The sequence below is a fragment of the Zingiber officinale genome, chromosome 8A (assembly GCF_018446385.1).
Source record: "Zingiber officinale cultivar Zhangliang chromosome 8A, Zo_v1.1, whole genome shotgun sequence".
Taxonomy (NCBI): domain Eukaryota; kingdom Viridiplantae; phylum Streptophyta; class Magnoliopsida; order Zingiberales; family Zingiberaceae; genus Zingiber; species Zingiber officinale.
This window is the reverse complement of record NC_056000.1, coordinates 24,435,060-24,450,289: the sequence shown is the minus strand read 5'-3', so window position 1 is coordinate 24,450,289 and position 15,230 is coordinate 24,435,060. Positions and strand designations below refer to the sequence as shown.

The 15,230-nt window shown below is 41.6% G+C and overlaps 1 protein-coding gene and 1 long non-coding RNA gene across 9 annotated transcripts; one reads left to right on the top strand and one right to left on the bottom strand.

Moving 5' to 3' along the window:
* The first annotated feature begins 554 nt into the window (after window positions 1–554).
* Window positions 555–4,578, top strand: LOC122008031. 8 transcript variants are annotated; one of them, XR_006119175.1, is made up of 8 exons: window positions 555–713; window positions 807–879; window positions 975–1,074; window positions 1,182–1,321; window positions 3,685–3,819; window positions 3,895–3,946; window positions 4,028–4,290; window positions 4,372–4,578. It is a non-coding gene; the product is annotated as an uncharacterized LOC122008031 (long non-coding RNA). The 8 variants fall into 8 exon arrangements; XR_006119174.1 differs by having other exon boundaries at window positions 3,895–3,955; XR_006119170.1 differs by having other exon boundaries at window positions 3,892–3,946.
* Window positions 4,579–5,000: 422 nt separating this feature from the next.
* Window positions 5,001–6,949, bottom strand: LOC122008029 (probable aspartyl protease At4g16563). Its single transcript, XM_042563603.1, has one exon. The coding sequence runs from the start codon at window positions 6,729–6,731 to the stop codon at window positions 5,229–5,231; it is 1,503 nt and encodes a 500-aa protein (XP_042419537.1). The 5' UTR covers window positions 6,732–6,949; the 3' UTR covers window positions 5,001–5,228.
* Window positions 6,950–15,230: the final 8,281 nt, after the last annotated feature.

Below are 15,230 nucleotides of genomic sequence, written 5' to 3'. Positions count from 1 at the left end.
AATTAATTTAATTTAATATTATACTTATCTTAGTAAAAAAAACTAAGAAAAATATATATTTTTTAATATTGTTGGCCTAAAATATTTATAGAAGTTTCTTTGATCATAGTGTTGTCAATTCTAAGATGTGGGACTAAAAAGAACTATATTTTTTTATATAAAACAATCAGAGAAAATTAATGATGAGAAAAATTCATAATAATACGCCGCAGCTGAGCCTCGAACTCTAGACCACTGATTGTTTTGCTTGTGGAATTACTAATAAATCTTGGAATTATTTTTAGTGTGAATAGGAAAAAGGATATTAACGTAAATTCATTTTAGGCTTCATCAAAATTAATTAGTGAAGGGAGGAGATTTTTAATAAAATAGTAAGATAGTAAGATTAGGAATTATTCATTAATAATATTCCTAAATAATTTCCACAAATAAACCTTCCATATTTTCTTTTATCAAACTTATAAAAAAAATAAAAAAACTTTCAAAATAAATAAACAATCTTTTAATATAAAATTCATCAATAATCAATTAAATTTAAGAGTGTAAAATGACATCTAAACGATCGAGGACTCTGTTCAAAAATCGAGGGGCGTAGCTGCGACGGAGACGGCAGCGGAAGCCATCGCTGAGGGCTTTGTCGAGGAGGACAACCTCGGGGCCATCATCACCAGATTCGAGCAGAAATCCCTCAAGATCGAGAGCTTGCTCAAGCAGTGGGTTCCAATCGCAACCCTAAGCCTCGATCCACGGTAGATCCACCAAGTTCCGACTTCCCGCTTAAGCCCTAATACTTCCTTTTTGGGCAGATCGAAGCCGGTGGAAGCGTTGAAGACGGCATTGGAAGGTTCGACCGTGAAGACCAGAGACGAGAGGTGCAAGGTTGGTCGGGATCCAATCCTTTTCTTCCATCGGTTAGGTTGATCTGCGTAGATGGAAATTTTATGTTGCTTTGGTTGGTTTTCTTTTGGCTGTAGTCAGCGAATTGGATAATGATGCATCGATCAATAATGGCCATAAAGGATGTGGACGCAATGCTCTCATAGTTGGATCCCGATTATTATGACATACTCATAAGTAAGATGCGTTTATCGACACTTTTTTTCCAGTCGTACATTGCTCTTGTTACTTCAGTAGTTGACAAATCTCATAAATTTGATGCTTACTATTTCCACATTTCTTAGGACACCCACCTTATATTACATTGTCAGATACTTGATTCAGTGATCAAATACAATTGGATGGGAAAAAAGCATTGTTCACTCAGTATATCTCCAAAATGTTGTCCAGAATATAAGAATTAGCTAATAGTAAAAGTTTGCTGGTAAGATAAGTGAGAATGTTGTTAATATAATTATGCAATACAATGTTTCTTTTGTCTATCCCTGCTTCAATTGGATTGAGATAATTACAATTGAAATTTTGTCAGCTCAGCAGTTTGAAGTTGCTTTGTTAGGTTTATTTTTATGTAATTTCCTGTTGTTTATGGATTTATGATTATGTGATTATGTTGGGATTGCATAGTTAGGCAATGTTGATTTGGGATATTAACATCAATGTGATAGCTCTTTCTTAAGTCCATATGCATTTTCTGTCACGGTATTTTTACATTTTTCTCAATAAGCAATAACTAAATAGGTATTAACCACATGGTCAATTATCTCAAAATACAAGCATCCAATCTTAATAATTCATAATATAACAATGTGAATTTATAAAACTCTTCATAGGCTCAACGGATAACATAAACTTAACACATACTCAAATGCAGAAAATAAGAAAAACAATAAATAATATCTTGAAAAATGTCTCAGTTCAGCTCTCTTATGTGTCCATTCCAAGTTGTAGTGGCAGTCACTCTCATTGGTTGTGCTTTAGAAAAGCAGACAAGTACAATGCAAAGAAGAACATGGCTGTCTCATATTTTTTGACTCTGATTTGTTACTAAGAGTCTTTAATTCTCTGATGCAAGTTATTTCTAATTCATTGCCTTCCATGATCCTCAAAAAGATCAGAGGGTGTTGATCATTGGGTTTCCCCTGCATTACTCTTTCTCAAGCATAGGCTATGAGTACACTCAGTAGCTTATAAGTCTTGCATCCAACACCTCTCATTTAACGCTTCAAGTGCAGAAAAGCCAACTCCCTACAACGCTCGGGGCATAGTCTCAAAGCTGACTCTCCCCATGCCACAAATAAGTATGATTTAGTATCTTCAGTGGTTGGTGTTAGTGCATTACTTCCCTAGGTGTACAATCCCTCTCTTTGAATTTTCAATAAGTTATCATGAAATTAATCTAAATCATCATACACTAGTTTAGTCCTAAATGCAAAATTTATGGGTTAATCATGAAGATCTATAGACATAGTTGAGTGAGCAAAAACTAGCTTGAGTTTAAGCATTTTTGGAGGGTTGTGATAATTTGGCCAGAGTGAACCTAAGTCTACACATGATCAGGCATTCAATAAGGATTGTCAATGTGATTAAAAAAAAAAAAGGGACACCATTGTGCCTCCATATGTTGCAAATGAGGGATAAATCTTAGTCTATGAGTTGGACTTCAAATCTTGATGAAGACATCAAACCTTAATTGAGGGGATTTTGAGATACTTTATTAGTTACTCATAGAAAGTTGTCTAAGTAGGGAATTTATAGGCATATAAGTGAACTATTAGTTCTATCACTTGCATGGGTTTAACATAATATCCTACTATTGTTTGCAATTTCACTTTATCCAAATCTGAATTGGTCTATTAGTCTTTCTCAAGAAGTCAAACAATAACTTGGATTCTATGAAATCAGTTGGAATCGAACAGAAATGGAATTAACATTTAGTGATCTATCCTTTGATTACTTGATTGGGTACTAGCAGCGAACTGCATGTGCAAAGTAGCAGACAAGTCAACCAAGAGGCTGATGCAGACCATTAGTTGAGGTGTATACGTGAAGGTGGTAGATATAATGGTAGTTCTGCAACTACAACGAGCTATCCATGAAGGTGACCTTGGCAATACTTTGACACTAGCACTGCTGGTGGAGGTTGACACCCTATAAAAATGATTGGGTTGATGGTGGATGCAATAAAGCTTCACATTGGCAAAGTAGAATCTATATGATGGCATTTTTTTGAGATGAATCATTTGCATGAAAAGTATAAAATAATATTTTTTTATGCTTCTACTAACCAATCTTAAATATAATACAATAATATATAACTCCTAATAATCTGATGAAGCTTATCTATAATTATGCATACGCCTTTGTGTACTTAAATATTTACAACTTGGTTCCTAATTATTTACATAGAGGTCGCCTATAGTTGCTCTAAAGTTGGTTCAAAATATTATAAAACCTCAATTCGTTACAAATATATTCAATTCTAGAACCTCACAAAACTTTAGTCAATAAATGCACTACTGTGCCATAACCAAAACTGATTAAAAGTCACAGTTTTACGTTGCCATAACCAAGGTTTGTTGTCAAATTTTTGTCGACTTGTCTGCTACATTGCACATGCAGTTGGCTGCTAGTGCCCAATCAAGTAACCAAGGGATAGATCACTATATGTTAATTGATTTTGCAAAAAGATTGGATGTATCATTCCATTTCTGTTTGATTCCAACTGATTTCTAATAGCAAGCCCTTATGTTTTTTTTTGTTGTTTGTTGACATGGATGATGAACTTAGGTACTTGTATAGAGGATTAGCTACTGGAGATAGACCTACGTGCTTCCAGTGGCTAAAGATTCACGAGAAATTGACAGAGAAAGCTAGACTAGGATGCATACTTCTTCGCTCATTAGCCGACACTGTTAATACTGCGTAAGCTTCATTAATGCTGCAACCTGTATATGCAATTAACAACATCAATAGGTTTGCTTTATATGATTGCAGCAGTATGTTAAGCTTCTTTTTGTGACATCACCGCCTTTGCGTACTCAACTTCCCGGTGAGAATTGTAAGCAATTGTTGCAAAGATTTCAGATAGAGCAAACTTGGTCCCGAAGGTTCACTTGAATCTTTTTTCCAGACACCTGTTTCTATCTTCATAAAGTAGTTTGACAGTGCTTGTGCTTAATTTTGGCTGGGACCAAATTGTATTTGCCATGGCCTTATATGCCAGCTCATTACTAGAGCATACTCAGCGCTCATTACTGAGCGTACTCACAGCTGGACACCTACAGCGCCTATTGAAGCATGTCAACCTCTCCTTGTTGCGACGAAGAGCAAAGCAGCGACCGATGGTTCATAAAAAATCTACAGTGGTCCTGTATTCTCGTATGAATTTTGTAGGTATGTACAAGTATATTAAAGTATTATTTTAAGTAATCCAACGAAAAAAACAAAAACATGTGTTATAATTTGACCTTGCAGAGAATGTCAATCGTTTTGGAAGGTTGGCAGCGAGGCTCTGCCAGATGCCCCGCAAAAGTGATCGTCTATATTCGGTGGAGTACAATTTGAGTAAAACTTGGAATGGTATTATTTTTTCTGAATTATGCACTCCATGTTCTTTTGATTTATCATAGAAAAGTGTCTCTCTAGCTTATTATCAAATTTACACTTTAGAAATTTAAATCATCATTGGGACAGTATCTTTTTTTGGGTAATATTCCACTTGAATCCACATAATTCCGTTCCATTAGTATACTTTTTTTTTCCTTCATCGAAATGTAACTTTGTCTTGGAGACGCATTTTTCTAGATTCTCCTTTTAACATTATCATTTTTCTATAGATATTTATATTTTCATTTCTGATAGGTTTTATGTATTTGAAATTTGTTTTATGTCATATTGTCATTCAATTGTGATGGCCACCACAATTGAAACACCTCCGACTCCTTGTATTTATTAGTAAAACTCTGTGGACGGCGAAGCATTGCATAAGTGATAAGCCTAGTTGGACCGTGGAAAGCGACAAACTAATTCATTACCAGGAATCCAATTATACCTTCAATTGTTTGCAGGGCTTTAGTTACGCAGGAGGTAACGAATATATTTAGTGATTAAAGCATTTGCCACGAATATTGTGATTTAGGAGATAGATGGGCATCGACATTTTTATTATTTACATACATTTACAGCGTTAAATATCCCGAACTTTCTAGGCCATATTTAGGACTTGTGAGACAAAAAAGACTTGTCTTCGCCCATGCCCCGCACGTGCGCCACACCTCCTCGCCTCGCTGTAATTGCTCACCAGTCAAATCCCACACGTGCGGACGCGTCGTTCAGGCACGTGTCATCTCCTCCCACAGCGTTGCACAGCGGCGTCGCGCGAACCCCACTCGCTTCTTCTCCAGATCGTACACCACCTCGAAACCCTGCTGCTGGAAGTTGCCCAGCGTCCCCGCCGGCCCCCCATACTCCTCCTCCGCGGCCGCCTCCGCGCCGCTCATCACCATCAGGCATCCCACCCGATGTCTGCCGCTCTCGAACCCCATGAAGTAGTTTCGCCGCGGCAGCGCCACGCTCGCGTTCCCCGCGAAGTGGAGCGCTAGCCCCGGGACGCTCCGCTGGTCTGCCTTCCGATCCTCGAAGAAGTAGCATGGCCGCAACCCGGTGCGCTCCTCCGTGTCTGCGGTTCGCTGGAATCCCGCTCGGCTCATCTGCTGGTCGAATTCGTACGCCAAGCTCGTGTAGGTCTCCGCCGGAAGCATTGTGAAGGTGGTGCCCGAATCGACCACCATCCCGCCGTTTCCTTTCCGGTCGACGCCCCTCAATTCGGAAGGCGCCCGAATCCGGTTCGGCCCGACCGACAGAGACTCGAGGCCGACGGAGTAGAAGTAGGGGTGTTTGGGGTTGTGGAGGAGCGGGGTGTAGACGAAGGGCGGATATTTGTCCGGTGCGGATGGCTTCGGCTCGGTTCGGCCAAGGATGAGCGGGCTAGGCCGGAGAAGGCGGTCTTGCTTGAAGGAGTGTGAGACGAGGCAGTAGGAGAAGCGGGCGGCGAGGGAGGGCGAAAGAGCCGCTAGCTGGGCAGGCAGAGAAAGCGGGCCGCGGCCGAAGCCCGCTACGCCGACGGGCTCCGCCAGCGCGGAGTGCGCACACGCAAAGGTGAAGTTCTGCAAGCGGAGCGCCGCGGCGGAGGGAGCGGCGGAGCCGTGGAGGGCGAGGGGACCGCAGCGGAGGCGGGCGACGAGGCTCCCGTCGCCGTAGGCGTAGTAGAAGCGGGGGCACGGGGCGGAGCAGGAGTCCGTCTCGATATCGTCCAGAGTACATGCGGCGATGGCGCAGAGATCAGACGCCGGGAGCCCCGAGTGGACGGCGGAGCAGGCGGCGGATCCGCAGGCGACCTGGCGGGACGCCGGTGGCGGGGGCAGCGGGGGGTGGAGCGGAGGGTACGACGGCTTGCCCTCGCAGAGCATGCACTCAAAGGGGGAGCAGGGAAACCAGACAATATCGCTTCCCGTGTCCATGTACAGTGCGACGGTGGTGGGGGCGGATGGCGCGCCGACGGACACACTGAGCGTGTAGTCGCTGCCTGGGGACAAAGGGAGGGACACCTGTTGCCGGCGGCGCTCCGGGGGGTGTCGGTGGTTATGGCGGCGTACTGCGGAGTGGAGAGACAACTCCTTGAGGTGCTGGAGGATGGTAAAGTTCGCATTTTGAGAACGAGAGAGAGAATGTGAGAGGGGGAAGACGAGGGAATTTAACCGAGCGGCATGGACATGGAAGAACTGGCCCCAGAACAGGAGGACCAGCAGAAACAGGGGAGCTATCGACCTCGCCATCGTGAAGGATGTGATTCTGCAAATGAAAAGACGAAATTTTGTTGGAAGAGCAAGGAGAACGGAAGGGAAGAGGGAGAGAGTCTTAAGAAGGGGTTTGGAAGAGGATGATGGGCGAAGCGTTGAGTGGGGCAAACTGCAAAGGCGGAAAATTTCCACTCTTCATCAACTTGTATGATCATGTCCGGAAATTTAGTAGACACATTGGATGAGGTGTTGAGAATATTTATCGAATCGTGATATTTTAAAGAGGAGTATATTGAGCTGACTTCTATGTTGATCGTCAGAAATTCTCTGTTTAACGTTACCTGCAACCAGCGATTGGATTACCTCGATCTCTGATATCTCGATGCTTGAGATATACCCAATGAATATATAAGAAATAGATTAATAGTAAAATGATGAAATGAATGTAGAGTGGGTATGATAACGTACCCTGACACAGGGGAGTGTCCGTTGGTGGATCGGTGAGCTAGTCGGGACGCTGTTCGAGTTGTCATAACCTGGAAGAGTAGATGACTCTAAGCAAGTTAAAGAGCTGGATCTGATGATACCTAGTCGAGCGCAACCTGGATCTAGAAGATAACATGCAAGTCGGGACCTCGCCACGCCATGTAGATCGAGATATGACATCGGTACACAGGTCGAGATACGACATCAGTACGCAGGGATAGGACATTAGCTCACAGGATAGGATATGATATCAACACGCAAGTTAGGATAAGACATCAGCTCGCAGGCCGGATAGTAACGGTGTACAGGTTGAAACATCACATAGGCACGAAGGCAGAAACACAACAATGACATAGAGCCAGAAAGCAATGACCCGAGGGTCGGATCAGTCCGAAAATATACGTCGACATGGATACGGATACTGAATCAGCGTCGAAAATGTATGATAGCATGGATTGAAGGCACGATGGTGAGTGTCGTTTCGGCCTATCGAAAGGCGAGACACCAGGAGGTCGGATCCAGCCACAGGTATGCTGTGGGGTGATGTCGGCGACAGAACGATGTCACCAGGGGCTGGTGCTCTTGTGGGTGTTGTGGTCGTCAGAGGCTGAGAGGGAGAAAAGGAGGTTGTGGCATGAAAGCGAGCTGCAACACCAGCGGCGACTCCGACGGCTAAGGCTACGAGGAGAGAAGAAGTGGAGAGGGGCAGCGTTGGTGTTGTCGTTCGGCCGTGAACAACGGAGAGGAGGCTCTTCGGCAGTGGAGGTAGTTGTACGTGTGCGGGGAGGCAATGGCAAAGCGTGCGGCGAGCAACAAGGGAGACGATGATATCTATTAGCAGCGACCTGGTCACGGGAGAGAGAGGGAGGGACGACGGCGTCCTCATGTAGGTTTGCGCGACGACGATGGAGTGAGGGGAGGAGGCGTTGGTGTGCGTGGCTTTTGTGGCGGCAGAAGAGCCTAGCCCCCCCTCCTGTGTGAGGTGATGGTGGTGAGCATAGAGGAAGAAGGAGAGGATGTCGTGGTCGTGGCGTTGGCATGTAGGAGACACCGGATGAAGAGGCGGTATGAACCCAGCCTCGTGACGAAGGCATGTGTGAGAGAAGGGGAAGGAAGTCGACGACGGAGGCATTGGAGTGCGCCCACCTACTTTGGCGTGTGTACGAGGGTGGGCAATGGTGGCGACGCAAGTGGTGTCTACCTGTGCCTTCGTCGTGACGACCGAGAGGAAACCCGAAGAAGTAGCCCCCCTTAGCAATGCCTTCCCCTAATTCTTAAAACCCTAAATAGTGAAAAGATAAAATTACTCCTAATTTTTCTCTGTCCGTAAGATATTTCCATATCATTGTACAATTAGAATTTGAATGGCCAATGCCCCTATGGGCTAAGCTGAGTTAGTAATGGTAAATTTGTATTACAAGAATAAGGTTGGAATTTTTTAGGATTCATAAGTCTTCCTCCCAGAATACTGCCAATATCGTGATTTCTCGTTTCTATAAAATCTTGGGGGTGGATAGCAGAGAAGCCTTTGGGATGATTGTACATGAGTTTGAACTCATTGCCTCAAACTCTACCACCATGTAGTAACAGTTAAGGATCATTTGCGACTCGGAATGTTAATGTCCCAAGCTCTGTCGTTGGTACTCAAGGTGGTTCACGAGGGTCCTACTCTGTCCTAACTCGAATGAGGACTTTGCCTTGCAACTAAGACCCCAAGTCCAGTGAGGAGGCGGCAGGTTTTGTTGCTTGTGAGTTGAGCTTATCCTGAGGCAGAATCCCGGATATGTTTTTTTTTTCAGGGATGAGAGAAAATAATTGAAAAAAAGAGAGAGAATAATGACATGACGAACAGTAGACTTATTTAGGAAGCTTGTCCCCTCATGTCTGCTGCTGGAACAGATAAACACAGTAGTTTATTGGGATTTCCAGCTGGAGTTTTGAAGGGCGAGTGGCCGCCAGTGGGCTCCGTGGCAAAGATGGCCGTACGGAGGAGCTGCCGAATAATAATAATAATAAGATTGGAGTGGCTTTCCTTCAAGGTGTCATGTAGTAATATTGCGCAGCAGGCAGAGGACGAGGAGCAAGAGGACAACGGCCCATGCATTGCATCTGACGCTCTCAATTATTTTTTTGCAGGATCGTTTAAAATTTTTTGAAATTCACAGCAGGGTCGTCTGTTGTACCGGAGTTTGCAGTACCTGGCCCTGATCTTGGCGAGATTTGCAGGTATTCACTAGGAGGCGAGCCAAATTAAGCACGTTGATTGTGGGTAGTAAAATGGATTTATTTATGATTTTATGGTGTCTGTGGGGGCGTGGTGACGCTGCAGAGGATGTCATTGTCAGGTCGCAGGGGGAAATGAGAGGAAATGCATCCCATCCCAACGCTAACAGCTAAGCATGACACTTTTGACAGCAAAGTTTTTGTTTGTTTATGGATTAAAAGAGAAGGGTGAAAGGAACGGCTCGGCTCCGCTCTGTTCTTGCTTTGTTTCCTCTCTTCCCTTCCTTTTCAGTTCTTTGTTTCTTTCCATGCCTCTTTCTCTCCCTGATGAAATGAAGTATCAGTGCTTTTTTCATTGATATTCTTATTCATAACTCACGACCGTTCATTCTTCATTTTTATTAAAACAGTGCTTTCTTAAATAACTTCTGGTCGCATGTTAACACGTGTCCTATATGATTTTTTTTGGAGATGTTTCTGACCAGGGATGTGTGCACGGCTTAAGTTTTGTGTAATACTTTCGAAAATATTTCCAAACAGAGATGTTTCCAGAGTGAATGCACGATTAAAATCTTAGATAAATTTTCTAGAGATGGTCTCAAGCGGAGAGCTCAAAGTGAGTGTGAGGTTGAAATATTGTGTGATCTTTTTGATAATGTTTTCGAACGGGTATATTTTCAAAATGAGTGTACCGTTGAAGACCTGTGTGATGCGTTATCGAGTCACTTTCTCTTGGATTATGCTCGTCCGAGCATGCAACCCATGCGGCTCGCTTCCCAGACGAAGTATTTCACGTACGATTGATATCCCTATAAGATATATTTAGATATATCATTTTCCTTTACTCCTTTAATTTCTCTCCCAAACACTTCCAATGATTTTAGGACCAAGGGGAATAGAATCATGCTCTTGGGACTCTGAGAGGCCAGCTGGTGATGAAGAGGCTCCAGATGATTCATAACAATAATAATAATTAAAATTTATATTATTATATTATTAAATTTTATCTTCTATTATATTATTATTTATATTTAAATATATATTTTTAAAAATTTATTATTAATAATTAAGTTTTTTAAATCTGTCGTTTTCTTATTTAATGTGCAAATTAATCTGCATGGGTCATTATTTGGCCGATGTTCGATCATCTCGTAGTTATCCGATAATTGGACCACGATTGAGTAAAATCCGAAAGGAATTAGGATAAGCAAAACCAGTGGAGACCTGCGGACAAAGACAAGTTCTGTTTTTTCCTCTCACTAGTCACTTCTTCCAAATTAAGATCTTATCTAGTATCTACACTGCCCATCCCAGTATCATGCAGTGCTACGAGATCCATTGTGTTACTAAATTGTCCCATATATTTATGAAGATACATTGAACAGTTGGGTGACTGACCTGACCTTATCGTTTCCCACAGAATTTCAGATACAAATGGACAAATGACTCCTGCGTTGAAGAATCAGTTAATCAGAGAAAACAGGAAAAGAGACCAAAACCAGAGTCAAGAAGGGCAAATGGAACTGCAGCAGAGTGTAGAAACATTTGAATTCCAGCTCCATATCTTGCAGTCAGTCCCAATGGCTGAAAAAGGTTTATAATAGATAAAATGAAACTGAGATGGTGTGGAATATTCATGGTGTCACACAGAATTCAGATTGTGTTCTTCGTCAAGGGGAAAAAATCTTCAGGGTGAATTTTCACTCTTCTTTCTTATAGGATGACACGGTAGAATTCGATGCCCATTGCCGCGTGCTTCTTGGACGTGACTGAGAGTTCCTTATGTTCTCTGTTTCAAATTGAATAATTTCTACATAATGATTAACTAGGTTAGGTATCGTCAAATCTAGAACGATTGGTTTGTTAAAATAAATCAGAAAATACTCATAGTGGATAATCCAGAAGCTCAATATTTCTTGATTACACATCTTAGTTAGAGAAAAAATTCTTACAAATGCGCTATAGCTAGGAATCGAACCATGGGTAACTATGGGTTGTTGGGTAACAACTGGACGCCCTTCCATTGTATCATAGTCCCGGGGCCGAATAATTTTTTTCCCAAGATCAATGATAAGTGATAACTACCATTTTATCATATAATTTTAGCCCTTGATTTTTATGTTTTAGTCTTCTCATATGGGTAATTATTGATTTTTATTATGTTTATTGAGTTGGATTCCTATTATGAGATTTGTTATAATTCTTCCTATTTTTATGGATTTCAGAATATAATTATGTACTTTTATCTTATAGGGATTGAACTCAAGTTGGACCAAATTTAACTTAAAGACTTGAGTCAAGGAGAAATCCAATTTTAAAAAATCTGAGCCGTTGAATCAAATATCAAGTAAATTAATCGAAGGGTTCGAATTTGATTAATTTTGATCGTTCATTAAAATCTGATTGATTTTGTTCAATAAATTTGAGATGATCTAAGCTGCTCATCTTAATCCAACTATCTTGACCTTCTATGGGGGCTTGTTTAATCTGGACCATCCATTTGGATTGCATCTGATCCGTGAGCTCAGATCTAGAGGAATATCAACCGTCTCTTCATCTTCCCTCCTCTACTTTATCGCCGCCACCCTCTCTCATCCTCCTCCACTCGATTGGGAGAAGAGAGGTTCCGTCTTCTACCTCATCTCATCCACCACCAACGGCAACGCACGCAACAGAGGTTCTCTTCACCAGAAATCAGCCGAGATCTCATCACTCCCTCCTCCGATCAACCACTTCCTTCCAGATCTGAACAACTCCGATCAGCCACATCTCTTCTTCTCCTGATCATCTTCATAGCCGCCTTCTTCTTCTTCTTGCACATTCACTTTCGATCAGCCTTTTCCGAGATCCGATCAACATCTCCATCTCACGAAGTTTCAACAGAAGCAATCCGGATCTCACATCTCTCTGTAAGATTGGTTTATCTCTTGATGGGTGATTGTTTGTTCTTCGTTGTTGATTGATTGTTTGCTTGAGTTGTTGATTGATTGTAGCAGAATTTTAGTTCCAAATTTAGGATTCCATGTATTAGGGTTGAAGTGGATGATGCATACAAATTTATTGGTTTAATTCCCCATAGATTTTTGTCATGTCAATTAATGCATTTTAGTTGATTCAAGTCTTGCAATGCTTTAGTTCAATTCAATGTTAGTGATAAGTTGTTATTTGGTTAGAATGATTACTTTCTAGTTTCCTGAATACTTTCTTGATTGTAGCTTAGCATGTTCACATTTTCGTTAGTGCATTACTTCATCTTGTTATCATTTCATCCATACTTGTAGTTTAGTGAATTTTTATTGGTGTTGATTTTTATTCCCTATTTTTAGCATTAGAAATCTAAAACACAAACCCTAGTTCTTAATAACTTGATCCTAAGCCTATCATCATTATTTGCATTCCTTGTGAGAAATAACCCGAATCATCTTTATGCTACATTAGTGTAGAGGGGTTCAATACTTAAATTATTTGTAAAATATGGTACGACACATGGTTTATCAATCAACACATAATCAAAGGGTGGCAAGGTCACTCCGATGCTTAAATGAGATTTTAAGAATAATGTTCCTGCCAAATACCATGGATAATCAAGTCACTAGTTAACGAACTCACTGACGTGTGCGTGCTCCAGAGACTGTCAATGAAGGAGATGAAAATACCTGAGATGCGCTCTAAGAGAGGGTTATACTAGCCGAGGGACGGGTCTCGGGGCGACATTGATGCACAAGCTAGAGTTTACTTGATGTGGTATGTTCAAGAACCAAGATGGAGAAAAAGGGTAGAACCTGGTGGGGTCGAAGAGAAATCAGAATCCCTCTGTTGTTACCTTTGTGAGTGTCTATATAATTGTCTAGATAGCTTCTCCACATAGAACAAGATATCATCATAGTTGCATTCCGGATAAAAACAAATGTAGAGCTGTAGGTGAGGGGATTGTAGGACCCTTGGCGACCGACTAGAGGGGGGGTGAATAGCCCTGCAAAGAAAAACGAACCTTCCTTAGATTTTACAGCTTAATAATAATCAACACTTGCATAAAAGAAATAAGAGACTTAAATAAAGAAAGGAAGAAGCACAAATGATTTACTTAGTTACAATTGGAGAGATTGTTAATCCAAGGAAGTTGAACGCTCACTAAACTTTCCTTCAGACGGATAAGTCTCTTTATAGCAATTAAAACACTAGATTACAGAATAAAATTGAATAAGAATCAATCACAAGTATTGTTTTTTAGCTTCTGGGACCAGGGTTGTATTTATAGCCCTGGTCGAGGTGCCTGGAAGGGTTCCAGGCGTCTGGGGGATAAACTTTTATCCTCGTCACAACGAAACGTGCCACGTCACATTCCGGATAAAAACCTACTTTGGGCGCTCGGAATCATAAAGTCAACATTTTGTTGACTTTTTGTCCCGGCCTTCCACTCCGGTTCCGCTCGCATTGGTTCGGGTCTTTTTTTCTGACTCCGCTCGCTTGGGTGATTCGGCCATCTGGAATAGGGCTCACCCGAACCCAACTTCTGGCCTTCTTGAGCAATCTTCCGCTCCGACTTCTAGTCCCTTGGAAACGTCGCGCTCCTTCTTCTCATCCACCCGCGTACTCTTTCGCAGCACTTCATCCCTCGGATGCACCGAGCTCGTCAACTCTCTCCCTTACCATTCTTCTCGCTAGCTGCGTTTTTCGCTCAACTTCTTGTGCTCCTAAGTTCCTATACACTTAGACACAGGGGTTAAAAACTAACATGACCTAATTTGACTTGGTTGATCACATCAAAACTAGCTTGGAGGTACTAAGAGAGACCAGATTTGACAACCATTGGTTGCCTTTGCATTCATCCAGTGCCACATGTCAGTAGGGGCATCTAGGGGATAAGATCCGACAACCTCATTGTTGGCCCGGTGGGCCAGTTAGAGAGGGTTGAGTTGCCTAAAATACTAAAATGCCTTTCTCGATCTTCCAACTTAGGTTAGCAGCAATAGCAGATAAAATAATACAGAAATAACAACTTAAATAAAATCAGTAAAAGATATCAAAATTTACTTGGTTACAACCTAGCTGGTTGTTAATCCAAGCCAAATGGAAGCTCTTAAAAAGTCTCGTTCACTGAAGGCGGAGAAGCCTTTTATACTCGTTAATAGCTCAGACTATTGCTAGGAAATTAATACAGAAGTTGTTGTGTCTTTCCTAGGTCTAGGGGTCCTTTTATAGCCATTGGAAAAACTTATCCTCAGGTTGAAGGCACCTTCCATAGGGCTGGAAGGCGCCTCTAGTGAGTCACAGGATAAACCTTTATCCTTTCCGCCAATAACCAGATTGCTTGGTCGAAGGTGCCTTCTGTTAGGATGTATACTAAAAGCCTAGCTTTTGGTATAAACATTTATCTAGAAATAAGAATCACATTGGTCAAATGTCTACATTTATGATAAATGTAGTTGTTCAATTAATTTATATTGTAAATAACATGGTGTGTGGTGTCACACACAGAGGATCATGTTATCAGTACCTTATAAATTATAAACAGTAGCTCACGACCAAGATGGAAAGGAACAAACCATTGGAAGGTCGCAGTGTAATTAGGTATTAGTTTATCTTAACTATATAATTACACTAGTACACTTAGAGTGTATTGAGTAGGACCATTAGAGGTCGTTTCTTTTATACTGACTTTATAAAGAAACAAAGACCTCAGTTATTATGGAAGTGTGTGCTCTTAATCCTAATATAATAACAAGCACATATATTTGATATTTATTTCTTTAATTTATCAATGGGTGAGATTTAGTTTGATAAATCAATAAGCCCGATAAGTTGGGAAATGATATCACTTATAGT